This window comes from Mus pahari, chromosome 1 (assembly GCF_900095145.1).
Source record: "Mus pahari chromosome 1, PAHARI_EIJ_v1.1, whole genome shotgun sequence".
Classification (NCBI taxonomy): Eukaryota; Metazoa; Chordata; class Mammalia; order Rodentia; family Muridae; genus Mus; species Mus pahari.
The window spans coordinates 57,007,328-57,023,759 of record NC_034590.1 but is presented as its reverse complement, the minus strand read 5'-3'; the positions used below and the strand labels follow the sequence as shown (position 1 = coordinate 57,023,759).

Here is a 16,432-nt window from a genome sequence, read left to right as displayed (position 1 = left end):
CCATCATTGGGAAGAGAGGCCCCTTGGTCTTGTAAACTTTATATGACCCAGCACAGGGGAAGGCCAGGGCCAAGTAGTAGGAGTGGGTGGGTAGGGGAGCAGGGGCGGGGGGTGGTAATAGGGAACTTTCGGGATAGCATTTGAAATGTAAATAAAGAAAATAATAAAAAAATATAGACAGTTTTTATATAGAAGAATTAATATAATTCTAATTTCTTTCTATTCAAGTCAGTATAGTCCTTTGATGAAAATTTTACAAGAATTACAATATTATTTTAAGAGAAGTTAAAAAAAATAGCATAATATTGCTATAGGTAACAAACACATCACATTCAATGCAACATTTTATCAGAAGACAAAGTTGGTAGCAATCATCTGTTTTCAAATTATGATAAAATTATATATATATATATATATATATATATATATATATATATATATGGCAGAAAATTGATACATAGACATGTTGAAAAAAAACAGAGAGCTTAAAACAGAGAAAAAAAAACAGATCATGTGTTTTCAGATAAATTATAAAAGCCAAAAGATCAGGGCATTTGTGGTGTTAGAAGTATACTAATAAAGTCTAACCAACATGACAGCCAAAGCATACACTGAACAAGGACAACTTCAGTGAACAAACTAAAGTAGACCAGGGAAATACTAGTGAACCTCAACCCCACACAAAGAACTACAAACCAATAAGGAATGTTCCATGAGGAAAAACAACCTTTCCCAGAGAAGAACATACAAATTGGTTATTCACGACCAATGGTCAACCCTAAATAGAGAAACACAAGTTACATTCTGGTTGTACTTATGTATAAGGAAGTAAAACATATGACCTGAGGTATATACATATATCCATGCACAAATATATATAGGCATAAACATATATGCAAGTAACAGTTAATGAAAAATAGGACCTGAATTCATTTTTATTGGGTCTTTCTATTGGTTATTTTAATTACTTACATTTCAAATGTTATTCCACTTCCTGTTTTCCCTTTTGCAAACCACATACCCCATCCCCACCCCCCCCATCTCCTGCTTCTCTAAGGGAGGTCTCCCACCTACCTACTTCTGACTCACCTCTCTAGAGGATCTCTGAGATGGACCATCAAGCCTCCACATGACCAAAAGCCTCCCCGTCCCGTTGATACCAGATAAAGCCATCCTCTGCTACACATGCAGCTGGGGCCATGGGTCCCTCCATGTGTACTCTGTGGTTGGTGGTTTAGTCCCTAGGAGTTCTGGGGTGGGGGGGTCTGGTTGGTTAATACTCTTGTTCTTCCTCTGGGGTTGCAAACCCTTTCAGCTCCTTCAGTCCTTCCCTTTACTCCTCCATTGAGGTCCTAGTGCTCAGTCCTATGGTTGGCTCTGAGCATCTGTATCTATATTTGTCAGACTCTGGCAGAGCTTCTCAGGTAACAACTATACCAAACTTGTCAATTAGTGCTTCTTGATATGCATTTAAAAGAGAACAAAGAGGAGCATTTGGGATGGTTAGAATGGAGAAATGATATAATTCCATTAAAGTTTCTCAAATAAAATAAGTAATTAAATGCAGTCAATAGATATATTTTTTTTTGTAAAACACCAAAATTTAACAAAGAAATACAACAGTCTTTTATAAATAATTATGCTGAGAAAGTCGATATTTACATTCAGAACAATAGAGTTAGAATCTCATGTCATGCCATTGACAAAACACTAGTCAAATGAATTAGTCTATTATATCAGAAGCAAAACTGTCAAACTGCCACAGGAAAACATAACAAGAATCCTCCATTAGGTTGTTCTATATTCAATTCTAAAAGCATGGTGTGTTACTATATCAGACTAAGGCTAATATATTTTGATATTCTTTGAATATCTATGAAGCCAACAACAGGGGAAAGGAATAGCCCATGTGTTATCAGATTGAATCTAAAACTTAAATGTCTAATAAAGGACTTGTATTCATTACATATAAATAACTAAAACAATGAAGAAGTAAGAAAGTAATGGACAAAAGGATATATATGTATATGTGTATGTGTGTATGTGCATGTGTATATATATATATATATATATATATATATATATATATATATATATATATGTGTGTGTGTGTGTGTGTGTGTGTATATATATATATATATATATATATATATATATATATATATATATACTGAATAAGAACATATATAAGGCCCAAGAGCTGTGTGAAGATTTGTCATAATCAACAATCATTGAGGAAATGTAAACTAAAACCAGAAAGAGATGTAATCTTCATAGTTGTTACATTATCTATTTTCAGAAAGATGAAAATACTTAGTGCTCAATAGAGCTGGTTAAAGATCCTTTTCTCTCTGACATTGAAAGTATAAAATAGTGTAGCCATTTGGAACATGCTGTGGAGTTTACTCAATATTGTAATTGTATGATAATTTCAAAAAATTAAAGACATAATGAAAATAGAATAACCCAGTACCTTCATGATGAGCATATATCAAAGTTAATAAAGCATACATATCTAAGAAATTTCTTCACCACCATGCAGATGTAAACATCATTCAAATAGGTAATGTATAAAACTATGTTTCAAATGATATTTTATTCAATATAACAAAATTGTTTTAGAAATTTTGATGCATGTCTAAATCATAGTGGAAATTTTAAATTAATGTAGATTCCATTATACAAAAGTGTGAGTGATCAGTAAAAACAAGTTGTAAATAATTAATGTTCTTAGCTGATATTATGATCTCCCATAGTTCTCTGATACTAGCAGAGTGAATATGTTGTCTATAGGGATGCAATACTGTTGGTTTATCCAAATCCATCAGTGCTCATTCAGAATGAATAGTGATGAGCTTAAAACTAACATTCTTAAAAACTGGCTCAAGAGGAGTAGTCATTTTCATTAATTAAATAAGCTATCTTATTCATATTTTTCCAGATAGAGATAGTTGTCTAGTTATAATTTCATATTATTATAATATACTTATATAAATGACTACAATGTTAACATGCTTTTATCATATAAATATTCAGTTCTTTTATGTGTTAAAATATTTCTGAAACAAGTAAATTATGTTTACTGGATCAACAACAGTCATTTGGAATGACATTTAAAACTACATAAAATTCCCATTTCTTTCCCTCATATTTAAAATATAATTTGATTAATATTTATAAATAGCACATCATTATAAGTATTAACCATTTATTTCAATTAGTGAAGTAGTATGAAATCTTTGAGGATAATTAACATTCACACTGGCATATTTCCTCTGGCATCAATATAGAGTAAATTTGTGTGTTAAACATGAAGAAGTATATTCATTTCCATAATGGTTTATAATAAAGCAAATGTCAAGTAAATGATCTTGTTGTGACTTTATCATGAGTCTGTCCCAGGAAGTAGTAGTGGAACACAATCTTAAAGAGCATTGGAAAGATCAGCAGAAGTGGTTTTCAATCAATTCATTTCATTTCAGAAAGGTTTTGCACTTAATATTGTCTGTTATATTCAATTGAAGAACTAATATCACCCAATAATTTATAGATCCCTGCTTGACTATATAGAGGCATAAGTAGAGAACTCTTGTATGTTGCCTTAAAATTTCTTTTAGAATTATTATTTCTGTACATTATATTTTTACATTTTTTCTGTATGGATTTTTTTCAAGTCCATGGTCTTGCATAAGACAGGCAAGATTTCAAACATTGAGTTACTTGCTCATTCTCAGTTCTATTGGTAAGGACAGATAGTCCCAGATAATGTCCACCCATTCACCCCTTGCATCACTGCTAACTCCAATTTCTCTCTTTAATTAGGCTACTACTCTATATTCTTATGAGATAAAAACCAAAGTTATTCCACTTTGTGATTGTTAATGTAGTGTTGACATGTTTTAATTGTCCCTTTGAGATCCATTTTAGTATAGCACTAAGCAAAGTGGCTCAAGGCACTGTCTCTTGGGCAGCCTGGATTTGAATGAGGACTAGAAGTCTTGAACCATAAAAATGCAGGAACTGATATACAACAAAGTGTAGAAAAGATACTTAGATGTGTAATTGAACATGGTTACTGTCTATGTGTTTTTTTTTTATGTTGATTTAATACAAGCCTCTACCTAAACATCTCAGCCAATCACTGAAGTGAGTATGTATAAAAGTCTTAACTCTGAAATTGTGGCACAAATAGGGATATTCATGAGCTAAATAATGCATTTCTTTATTAATTCAAGCATGGCAAAAAAAAAAAAAACAAAAAACACCAGTAGATTGTAATTTAATTCAATCAAAGATTCTAAAAATAAATTTACTTTTATTGGCATTATGACTTTTTCATATAAAATTTGCACAAAACAAGCTGGGGGTGTTGCTCACTACCCCAAGATACAATCCTCAAAATCAAAACCAAACAAATAAATAATAGCATGAGACGGGAATTCAAAAGAATACCCATTGATGAATGCACTATAAATCATGTAAATGTTTAGAAAACTGCTTTGCAGTAACTCATTAAAGTTAGCTTAAATTTTAATTAGAAAAACACCTCTCAGAATCAAGAAGGTTTGTGCAAAAATTTTGTTCACTTATTTTATGCAATTTCTCCTTGCTACAATGAAGAATGTAATCAACTCTGGACTAAAACAGAAACAGGTTAATCATAAATTTAAATTTTTCTTTTTAAAAATATAGAAGAAGATGCTTTTCAAGTGTTGTATATTGTTGAAATTTACAGACAGGAACAACAACTTGAGGTCTCCTGTGGTTTTCAACTCTCCCAAACTCTGAGGCTTAAGTGTCTCTAAGTACAGAGGCCCCTTCAGTATCCAAGCTAACGTAATTTTAGAGTGACCTAGATGATGAAAATTTAGGGTAAAGGCAAGGCCAGTATTTAGGTATTATCACATTGAACATATTTTATCTTTTTATTGGGGGGGGGGAGTATATGTCAAACTCTGTGGAGCAGACTGGCTAAAATATATTATTTTGGCTGAGCTGGCCTTAAATTTGTTACAATCTCCTGGCCTTATCTTCCTGAGTTCTAAGATGATAGGTCTTTATCAGCATGTGAAGATTACCACACTTTATTTTATTTTATATTTATAACTCATATCTTTCCTGTTCTAGTCAAGATCTTTAGTTCTTATTTTATTAAGGTTACTGTAACAATGAGTCATCAACATTGTGTTAGTAACTCACAATGACAGAAGCTAAGCTAAAGAAAATATCACTTTTTACACAATGCCTGAACACTTTTGATTCAACAGTGCTTACAGGAGAATTGTCTAGAATGAAGACTGATGTTGTATGTTTGTAGCATGTTAGGTGGGCAACACTCTGCAAATGTGGCTATGTACATCATAATGTCAGTGATGTTAACAATATCTGAAGACAGAGATGGCAGAAATTATGCAGGATAATTGAGATCCAGGAATTGTGAATAACTTAACTTTGTTGCATAGATTACATGTTGTCTTTAGATGTCAAGGATCCGGATACTGATGCCATTATGGTGAATGTATGGTATGAGCATTTTTATTAATTCTACTAATATTACAGATTATTAATTATAAAAAAAATAAGGGCAATAATATTGAGGGACTAAATAACTAAACAGACATTTTGGTGATTTAAACAAAAATATATCACTATGAAATCAACTATTGTTTTAATGGTCTGTGTTCTGGTGTATTTAAATACACATAGATTTTAAAATCACACATCTGGGAAGACCTTGCTGCTATTTCCTCAGTAATCATTCAAAAATGAGCCTGTTTTAAGCCATCTCTATGAGTGATTATAGATATTGCATAACTTTATATTTTCTGGTAGATGAATTAATAATGAAAAATTAATCCTGATATCGTTAGCTAAATTAATATATTTATAAAATAAAGAATTTGTAAACCTATTATTAGGCCAAGATGGATAACATAAATGTCTCCACTGAATTAATCCTCAGAGCTGGTATTCAGGATGTTTGTCAAGAGTAAAGAAATGCTTCATATCACTTCTTCCCTTAGAAGTGTGATTTGTGCCTATTGACTGTTCACAAGATAACTTCTTGTAATGTAATAGTATCTACACATTAAATCTTCGCTTTCACAGAAATACACTTGTGTATGTCTAAGATCACTTCTGTTTAGGAATCCAGTTGCACATTCTGAATATATTCTATATCCCACCTTCCTTAACTATTAATTTTAATGTCTCTTTTTAACCATTTAATTTTTCTAGTCTCTTCATTTCATGATCTTCAAAACAAGCTTACTTGTGAAAAGAATACTACATTTATGTGGCCTCAGAGTGGAAAAAGCCAGAAAAAAAGGACTCTGTGTGAAGACATGCAGGAAATATGAAGAGCAGTGTCATTGGTAAACATAAAGACACATTTCAGAGAAGATTGAGCCAGGACAGTTATGGCTAAGGAATTAGAGATTCTACAATCAAATTAAATGTACTATTACTATGCACAATTTATAACTTAGTATAGCTTTCATTTTATAAAATTATTTGTTTGCTGTTTTATAATTCAGTTAAGTGCAAAATGGAGACCATTTACAATACACATGGCAATAGAACTCAATACAAAAATACGGTAATTAGAAAGAAATCCTACATTTAAAAATTTGCTCAAAAGTGCTTGTTCCCTGTAAGCAGAATTGGTTGAGTTATAAGTTATTGAACAAAATCCTGCTTAGTTTCTTATAATGATTTACCCATTCACTATTTCTAGATATATTATAAGAAAAAAGTCCACTGAATGTACAAACCAAAATTAGCCACTAATTATTAGTTACTAATTATTAATTTTTATTTATCAATAATTATAAAGTCCATTTATTATAACATGGATTTTGAAAATGACATGCTTTGGGACTCTAAATAAAAATAGTCTTAATTGTATTTCCATGTGTTCCCAGAACTAATATTTTATAGTCAGTATTTAATAATCAAAGAAATTCAGTGAAGCCTGTCATTTCTATTTAAACAGTAAATACATATTGAGAATTTAAGACATTATTTATGAGTGCTCACCACTCTTCTGCTCTTTTAAACTCATATTTTCTTTCTATACCTTGATTATTTCTCTAGATACATGTCTTTCAAGTTTGCTTAAACTTTTACAATCAATATTTATTTCTTTTCAGAATGCACATTATTTCATTGTGTAATGTACCATATTTCCTATTTTCCTTAATTCATTGATAGGCACTTGATTGGCTTCATGGACTTTCTACTGTGGATATTGTTGCAATGAGCATAAAACTAAAAAGAATATATTTTAGACATTTAGATTCAATATCAGCGAATGTATTTCCAGGAGAAGAAATGTCAGACCATCTAATAATTTTACTTTTACTGTATCTTTGAGACTCTCAGGTTATTTTTGACAAAAAGTGCATCAATGTTTACTTTTTCCTCATATTTATTAAACATAGTTATCATTCTATTTGGATCATAACTTTATAATATACTATAATACATCTATTTATATCACTGCAGTTTTAATTTCTTTCTATTTGATGATCAGAAATGTAAAACACTTTTCCATATATGTGCTCAATATTCATTTTTCTTCTTTTGTGAAGTTTTATTCCAGATTATAAAAAAAACTACTTGTTTTCTTTCCTTTGAGTATTTTTTGCTTCCTTATGTGTTTAGAATATTAGCTCCTTTTCACAAAGTTATGGCTTGAATTTATTTTTCCATAAAGTGAGACCTCTGTCCACTTTATTAATTACTTCTTCTACTATGAGTATGAATTTTAGTTTGGCAGGTTTCTGTATGCTTCATTTACCCTATTGTTGATACCTATTTAAGAAATCCTTGCTTACCATATGTTCAAAAAACATTTATTCTCTGCTTTATGCTTTGTGATAGGAGTTAAAAAGTCATCATTGCTTATGCGACTGACAGCTATTTCAGTGGTATTTACTGAACAGACCCTTCAACACTGTGTGTGTTCTTGACACGTCATAGAAAAGCAGTTGGTTCAATACTTGGATTTGGGGGGGGAGGTTGTAAGCCTGTTTAACTAGCAAATATTGTTTGGTGTTAGAAAAATCAGTCTCAGCTAACATAAAAGGCAAAATTTACAACATAATATGCTAAAACAAGAGTGAGAGAAAAGAGAAATATTGATAAGGAACGTAAAGATTGATGTAGAGAAATTATTTCTAACTTTTCTAATGTACTTTTTGGTGACTACAGTTAATAATAGTAGACCAAAACTGATTTTTAATATTTATACAACAAAAATAGTAACTTAGTCAGTAGTAATGTTAATTCAGTTCAATCTTCCGCATCTAGGTTATATCACATAGTGTAAAGATTAATATGATTATTAATGTCTTTTAAAATGTTAATTTAAAAAATTAGATTCTCAGAATATTTAAAGTTTAATGAACATATATGTCTATGTATAAATGCATATTTCCTAAAAGAATTATTTTTATTAATTTTTCTTTGCTCTAAATTTTGGTCAGTAGAAAATCCACTAAAGCAACACTGATAACTCCAAAAATAAGTCAAAAGCAAATGCTTTGACTCTTTAGGTTCTACAAAAAGTAGAATTTCCTCATGAAAGATGCAGCCCCCTTTTCTCTAGATATCATAGCTCAAGGAACTCATGATTGAGTGAAAAGCATAAAGTAAAATCCAAACAATACAAATGTCCCTTGAAGAACTATAAAGAAATTATTGGCAGCTGTTTGATTATCTAAAGTTAGGAAACTATATCATCACATTAAAATGATACTCTAACAATAATTATAATATAAGCAATATTTTTATATTGAGAGGAATCCTTTATTTAACTCTCAATGCCTTGGAGTAATACCTGGTTTAGCCTTTTGGGATGTCTTTTGCATGGCAATAGGACATAACCAAATAAAGCCATGGCTCCTGTAGAGTAAATGGAATGTTACTAGAATAGTGTTCTACTTTAGTTGCTTTCTTCACTTTGAAGAAGGTTTTAAATTCTAATTATATTATAATTAAATTAAATTTATTATAATCAAATCTAATTAAATTATATTTTTCAGGATTTTTCAAGTGGATTACAGATTAAACAAACGTTATATTTGTTCCTTCCATTCTTAACAGTTACAGAAGAACCTATCAGAGGCCTAAATCAGTTAATAGGAGAATTAATCCTATAGATCGAGTTTGAGAATCTACAGAAAATTATTCTCACTTTTGTGTTTATTTGAATATGATAAATAATATAAAATATTTGAAAATGTATGAATCACTGATAAAATTTTATTGACAAAATTACAATTCCTGCAAAATTTAATATATTACCTTGTTACAATCATCTTGAAAGCCTTGAATTGACAACCCTTATTGGCACTACATAAAATGCAAGTCTATCAAAGTAAATGTACAAAAATTTAATGCAAGTATGGGAGAGACATTTTGGAAAGAAATATTATTGGGCACTGATTATGTTTTTTAATCTTAACATTTCTTTGACTATCCTGAAGAAACACTGATTAATTCTAAATAGCATATTGTATCTGTTTACTCAGAGTTTGGTAGTAGCAGACTATGAGCTCATGAAAGTTTTATGTAATACATACATACATACATACATACATACATACACACACATATGTGAAATAGGGTATTTAACAATGTAACTATCTTGAATTTAATGGCAACAATTATTTTGCACATTTTATTTGATTTACTAACAATCTGAAAAACTTTAAGAAAACAGACATGTGAATAGTTTTCTGAGTGTTTGGAGTGCAATACATCTATTTTTCAGGGATTTCAAGAATATACAAATCAAGATAGTGCGCTGAATATATTCCTCTGAGTCATCTTCATTATAGTTAGTCCCATTGGCTTTTAAGGATCCAAATATTTTTGCTTATATATTTGTCAAAGAAAGTCACCTAAACAACATTATTCATCCAACCAAATTTTTGAATATGTGATTTGTATCTTGGTATTTCTATATTGGTAAACTGTGTGAATGAAAATTATATTCAGACTAGTTGCAAATAAAATGGTGATATTAGAATATATAATAATATATATCTTTCTCCTATTTTTATGCCCACTGTTGTCTTCAGTTTATTTAAGTAATTCATTGAAGAAAAGAAATCAAAGAATGGAATCTGGAGAATTGAGGATATTGCCTGGAAATCAGTATCCCATCATAGAGGAACTTGTGCTACAAAATTGCAACTCATCAGTAGTGAAATATACTCCAAATTATCACTTGCAACAGTGTCTTTAACTCTCCATTGTTCACACAGAGAGAAATTTTCTGTCTAACCACTCATGCATGATGAACTTCAGCATTGTTAGTGAGTTTATGATTCTGGGACTTACTCAAAAGTCTGAACTTCAGGGAATACTTTTCATTGTCTTCCTTTTTATCTACCTTGTGGCTCTTCTTGGTAATATGCTAATTGTTGTTGCCATAATCTATAACACCACCTTGCACACACCCATGTATATTCTCCTTCTGGCCCTGGCTGTGGTGGACATAATCTGCACTACAAGCATCATACCCAAAATGTTGGGAACAATGTTAACATCGCAAAATTCAATTTCATATGGGGGCTGCATGTCCCAGCTCTTCTTTTTTACGTGGTCCTTGGGGGCTGAGATGGTACTCTTCACTACCATGGCCTATGACCGCTATGTGGCCATTTGCTTCCCACTTCGGTATAGTACTATTATGAACCACTATACATGTGCAGCCTTGCTTAGCCTTGTCATGGCTATTGCAGTAACCAATTCCTGGGTGCACACTGGTCTCATTCTGAGGCTGACTTTCTGTGGGCCGAATACAATTGATCACTTCTTCTGTGAAATACCCCCACTGCTTGCTTTATCCTGTAGTCCTGTAAGAGTCAATGAGGTGATGGTGTATGTTGCTGATATCACCCTGGCGGTGGGAGACTTTACTCTAACCTGCATTTCCTATGGATTTATTATTGCTGCTATTCTCCGCATCCGCACGACAGAAGGCAAGAAGAAAGCCTTCTCTACATGCTCATCGCACCTCATGGTGGTGTCCCTTTACTATTCTCCTGTTATCTACACCTATATCCGACCTGCATCCAGCTATACCTTTGATAAAGACAAAGTGGTAGCTGCACTATATACTCTAGTAACTCCTACATTGAACCCAATAGTATATAGCTTCCGGAACAAGGAGATGCAGTCAGGAATTAGGAAAGTATTTGCATTTTTAAAAGGTTAATGATTTCAGAATGGAATACAACCTTACTCCAGTAAAATCATCTCCTATAAAATCTCAAATTCATATCCTTTCTTTTATAAGTAACCCCTTCTCTTATAAGTGTGGTATCTAAAATCCACATTCTGTATTAAAAATTCACAGGTTTTTTTTGGGAAATGATCCAGAGTATAATTCATATGTAGCAATGCTAATTACATTTGAATATGTAAGCAATATCAAAAGGGCAACTTCAAATACTTTAAGGTATCAACTAATATGCTTCCTTTAGTTAACACCAGACACTCATTCACCAATATAGGCAGGTTTAAAAATGAACTTTCTATATAAGATATATTCAGATTTTGAACTTACAAATAATCTATAAATATTTGGAATTTTTTGAAAGGTATTAAAAATTCATTAAAATATTATAATAAATTTGATTAAAATAGTGCTTTTTTATTTTGTGATTGAAAGCCACATATTTGATATATAAGTTAAGTAAAGACTGAAACATAAAAATGTCATGGTAAGAGATTGGGAATATGGATTAAAATCTCTGTCCAAATATCCAGCACAGATATAAAATAAAGTCATGGCCACATATGCATGTCCTTCCACTGTTAGTAGCCAAGAACAGGCAGATCCAATCAGATAAGCCAAAACGTTACACTTTAGTTTCAGTGCGAGATTCCAGCCCTCTTAATACATGTGCACAAATACACAATGTAAAATGTAATAGTTATATACAGTCTAATAATGTAAAAACACTGAGCAATGAGAAATGATCATTGGTAGCTTCTGAAATTGACTGAAAACAGATGATATAAACAAAATAATAAAACGTTCATTACATAATAGATTTCTGAAGTTCATCAATACCCAGATGATGCAGAGTATAATTAATCTATTTCCTTTAAAATATAAATACAAGCATAAAAATAAACAATAAATGACAAACAATAATTTCTAGGTATTTTACCAATTAACAACAAAATAATATTCTCTTATGCAACCCCATGCTATGAAACAGTTGTAAATATAATTACTGAAAGTAAACCTTTTGTAATGTTTGTAATGATATTTAATAAGTATTAAATTTAACTTGATAGGAACCCCCTTTTTTTTTTATAAAACATCTCCATATTAAATGATATATGTATTTGGAAAAGTAGCTTAAAGCACTTTAACCTATTTTTTTTAACTAACCTGGAATAAATTCTGATCAGTAATTACTCATTGACACATGTTTATTAATAGGCTTAACTCAATAATTTTCTAAATTATTGTTAAGAAATTTCCTCAATATAAATATAAAATTGAAACATGGTATTTGTATTGTGAAGTGAAACCATGATTAAATTGACTTTTGTAAAAAATAATGACTTGATTATATTTGTTTCAATAATGTGTGTATGTGTGTCTGTGATATAGCAATTGCTGATTCTATTTTATTGTTTGTGTATATGTATATGCTTTAGAGGCTGGTCACTCTTCACTGGACCACTAACTAATAAGGGGTTTCTCTCCTTCCAGTAGTGAGTAGTAGCTTGTAGTTCTTCATCTAGAAGTGAGACTCATGAAATATTCTCTTTTCTACATTAACAAGGCCATTAATAATGTCATTATATGTTTATGTTTATGTATCCATTCTAAGAAAAACTATTTCACTTTATGATAGTAGGGGTATAGAGGAGCATAAATGGGAGTGACTTGGTGGAAATATGGTAGAAGGAAGCAATGTAATTCTATTTTAATTAAAATTAACTCCTTGAAAAATTGTTAATTTTTACTTTATATACATAGTTTATATTTTTTGAAGATATTATCTTCTTTCTGGAAATATTAAAGAAAAGAAATCAAACAAAAATGCCTTGGAAATTGATTATTGTGTATGAAGTTCTTTTAACAAATATTTTGTTTATTAATCTTTTATTATTAGAGACAACATTAAAAGTTTGAAGTGCATCTTTTCTGATATATATGTTTCCCCATGTTTCTGGGTACTGTGACACAGATAGTGATGTAATGTGAGGTTTTACATTACTCATTTTAATACTACGAAAAGAAAGTAAATTGACAGCAAAATTATATTCCACATTAAAATATATAGAATTTAAATAATTGACTGTTGCATATATAAATCACACTAGTTTATCAAAGTGGGCTATATTATAAAACTAAATAAGTGACTTAGAGTACTTGGCCACAAACAGGAAATCTGTATCTTACAATCTTCTTCTGTCAAGTAGTCTTTTTCTTTTCTAGTCATATGAAGTTTATTTCAACAGGAGTAATTAAAAGCTGGACACATGGCCTTTCAAAGTTACATACATAATTACTCAGAGCGATGATAGGAGCTCATAGCTCTTGACATCTAACGTCTTTTCTAGACATCTAAGCCAGATATTTATGGCATTATTATTATTATTACTATTAATATTACTATTATTTAATGTTCCTTTACAATCTGCCTGCTACTCTACTCCTGGTCCACCCACCAACTGTTCTCCATTCCATACTTCCTCCCCATAGCCAAGAGGATGTCCTCATACCCCATAGTCTTAGGGATCATCATGAGAGAGTGGATGAGATTTTAAGAGTTAACAGTTATGAATGTACCAGTATCTTTGGAACAAGACATTTCTGCCTTATTCATAAACTCACAACAGATGTGCTTGGTACAAAAGACCTCATTAAGATAGTCATCATTCCAGTGTGGAATATGTAGAGACGTCTAGCTGAGGAGCCACTGCCAACTTTATGGCTTCTCAAGAAAGGAAAGTTAATTTTATTTAAAAGTATCAAACTCTACAGGTGAACCACACTACAGGAGATGGTCTCACCCCAATTACTATATGGGCATCACAAATTGGAATTAAAAGCTTATTTAAGAAAGAGAAGACATGAAGTTGGGCGAGGGTGGTGTTGGAGTGGGCAGTGGATCTGGGTGAAATAAGGGAAGAAAGTAGGGGGGGATAAAAGCAAAAGACATTGCCCACATGTATGAAATTCTCAAAAATTAACTAGGCTATATTTAAAATAGGATAAAACAAATAATTTTGTAATTTCTTCTTATATGCTATTGATGACTCATTTCATAACTTCTGACATATTTTCATTTAAAGTGTAATCAAACTATTTAGAAGCCTTCTTCATTTTTTTCAGAAGTGTTACAGTTTTTATTTTATTTTTAAAAACTTTTATTGGTTATTTTATTTATCTATATTTCAAATGTAATCCCCCTTCCGGGTTTCCCCTCTGCAAAACCCTATCCCATTTCCCCTCCTCCTGCTTCTATGAGGGTGCAGTTTCTTGTGACTACTTAATGTTCCACTGTGTGGACATACATTTTATGGGAGCTTATTTAACAAGTTTTTAATTGAAAAACAATTGGCAGCATCCAACATACTGCTATTAAATCTGCTGTGTTAACTCATCTATGCCTCATTCAGCATTTTTTTCTAGTATATAGCTTTGCTAAAGTAAGCATTAGGTTCTATGACTTTGCAGCTTTTAAACTAATTTTAAGACATAAGTTTCATTTCTATAAGAAATAGGAGCAAAGCTGGGCGCGGTGGCGCACGCCTTGAATCCCAGCACTCAGGAGACAGAGGCAGGTGGATTTCTGAGTTCGAGGCCAGCCTGGTCTACCAAGTGAGTTCCAGAACAGCCAGGGCTATACAGAGAAACCCTGTCTCAAAAAACCCAAAAATAAATAAACAAAAAAACAAACAAATAAATAAATAAATATTAAAAAAAATAAAAAGAAAGAAGTAGGAGCAAGTCCAGAACACCATCCAAAGAGAGCTAAACCCAATCAGTTATTGATTTGTGTTTAGCAAAAGATCTCACCACTACTTTCTGGAAGGCACCTTAAAACAATGGCAATTTCTTGTGAGGTTATGGAATATCTAGGGAAACTTAGAAACCAACAACTCCAAGAAAGCTAACCTTACCTGGAGCTGACTTTTCAATTTGTTATCCCATGATGTCCTAGAGAGAAATTGCCTTCATGTTAAATATAGAGTACCACGGCATAAACTCTTATCATGTATCTATGTATTTTAGAAAATTTCTGTATTAGTAGATTACCATATTGCTTATTAAAATTTTTTTAGTTTTAATTATTCTTCGCTGTATTCTCTCATCTATCCTGCTCTTAGGTCCCATCCTCTTTCACACATTTTGTTTTATTATTAAGCTTTCCTCTGGCATAGTACCTTGGTTGCACCCTCGTTCACTGGAACACCTCACCCCACCATGCCCTGACCCTTACAACTTTTCTGAGTTCTGTTGGTACTCTAATTTAAACATTTTTCTAAAGATTCAAAGATAGTATCTATTAAAAAACAGAGAAAGTACAGTGTCTCTTTTCTGTGATTGGACTAAACTGGATTAAAGTGATTTTATGACAATCTCAAACTATTTACCCTCAAATTTAATTTTTTTATAGTTGAATAATATTCCATTGCCGATACACATCACATTTGCATTATTCACTCATCAGTTTAAGGATATCTAGACTGTTTCCATATCCTGAATATTTTGACTGGAGCAGCAATGAACATAAGTGAGAAAAATTTCTGTAGCAGAATATAGAGGAAAAAGTTTCCTTTTCTCATTATTTTCTTTTTAATTTTACCCATTCTAACTACATATGATAAATATCAAAGTAATTTTAATTTGCATTTGTTTGATTGCTTAAGGTGTTGAACATTTAAAAAATCTTATCCATTTGAATGTCATCTTTCTGAATGCTCTGTATATTATATGTCCATATGTTGAATTGAACTTCATGTTCAGTGTTTTAAGTGCTCTGTATGTTCTACACACAAACCTTCTGTCAGATAAAGCAATAAAGAATTATCCCCATGCTGAACACTGTCTTTTCACTCAACTGATGGTGCTGGTACAATGCTGAAGTCTCCATCCCCACTGGTTATCCTTAGTAGCTTCTTCGAGAAAGGTACAGTGAATGCTAAAAGTAGTGTTAACAATATATTAGTAGTCTGGAGTTTGGATCCTAGCTCCCATGTAAAAAGTCGAGAATACTGTGAATGTTACTAACTACAGCTCTGAGAGATCTACTCAATTGTTCTGGCATATCCATGTTAACATGCACACACTACCCATACACATAACACACACAAACAGACATACACACACACACACACACACACACACACACTCACACCACAAGAAATCTAAAATTTTAGCAAT

At 31.6% G+C, this 16,432-nt stretch overlaps 1 protein-coding gene across 1 annotated transcript; it reads left to right on the top strand.

Moving 5' to 3' along the window:
* Positions 1–10,303: 10,303 nt before the first annotated feature.
* LOC110313217 (olfactory receptor 13G1) lies at positions 10,304–11,230 on the top strand. Its single transcript, XM_021187238.1, has one exon. The coding sequence runs from the start codon at positions 10,304–10,306 to the stop codon at positions 11,228–11,230; it is 927 nt and encodes a 308-aa protein (XP_021042897.1).
* Positions 11,231–16,432: the final 5,202 nt, after the last annotated feature.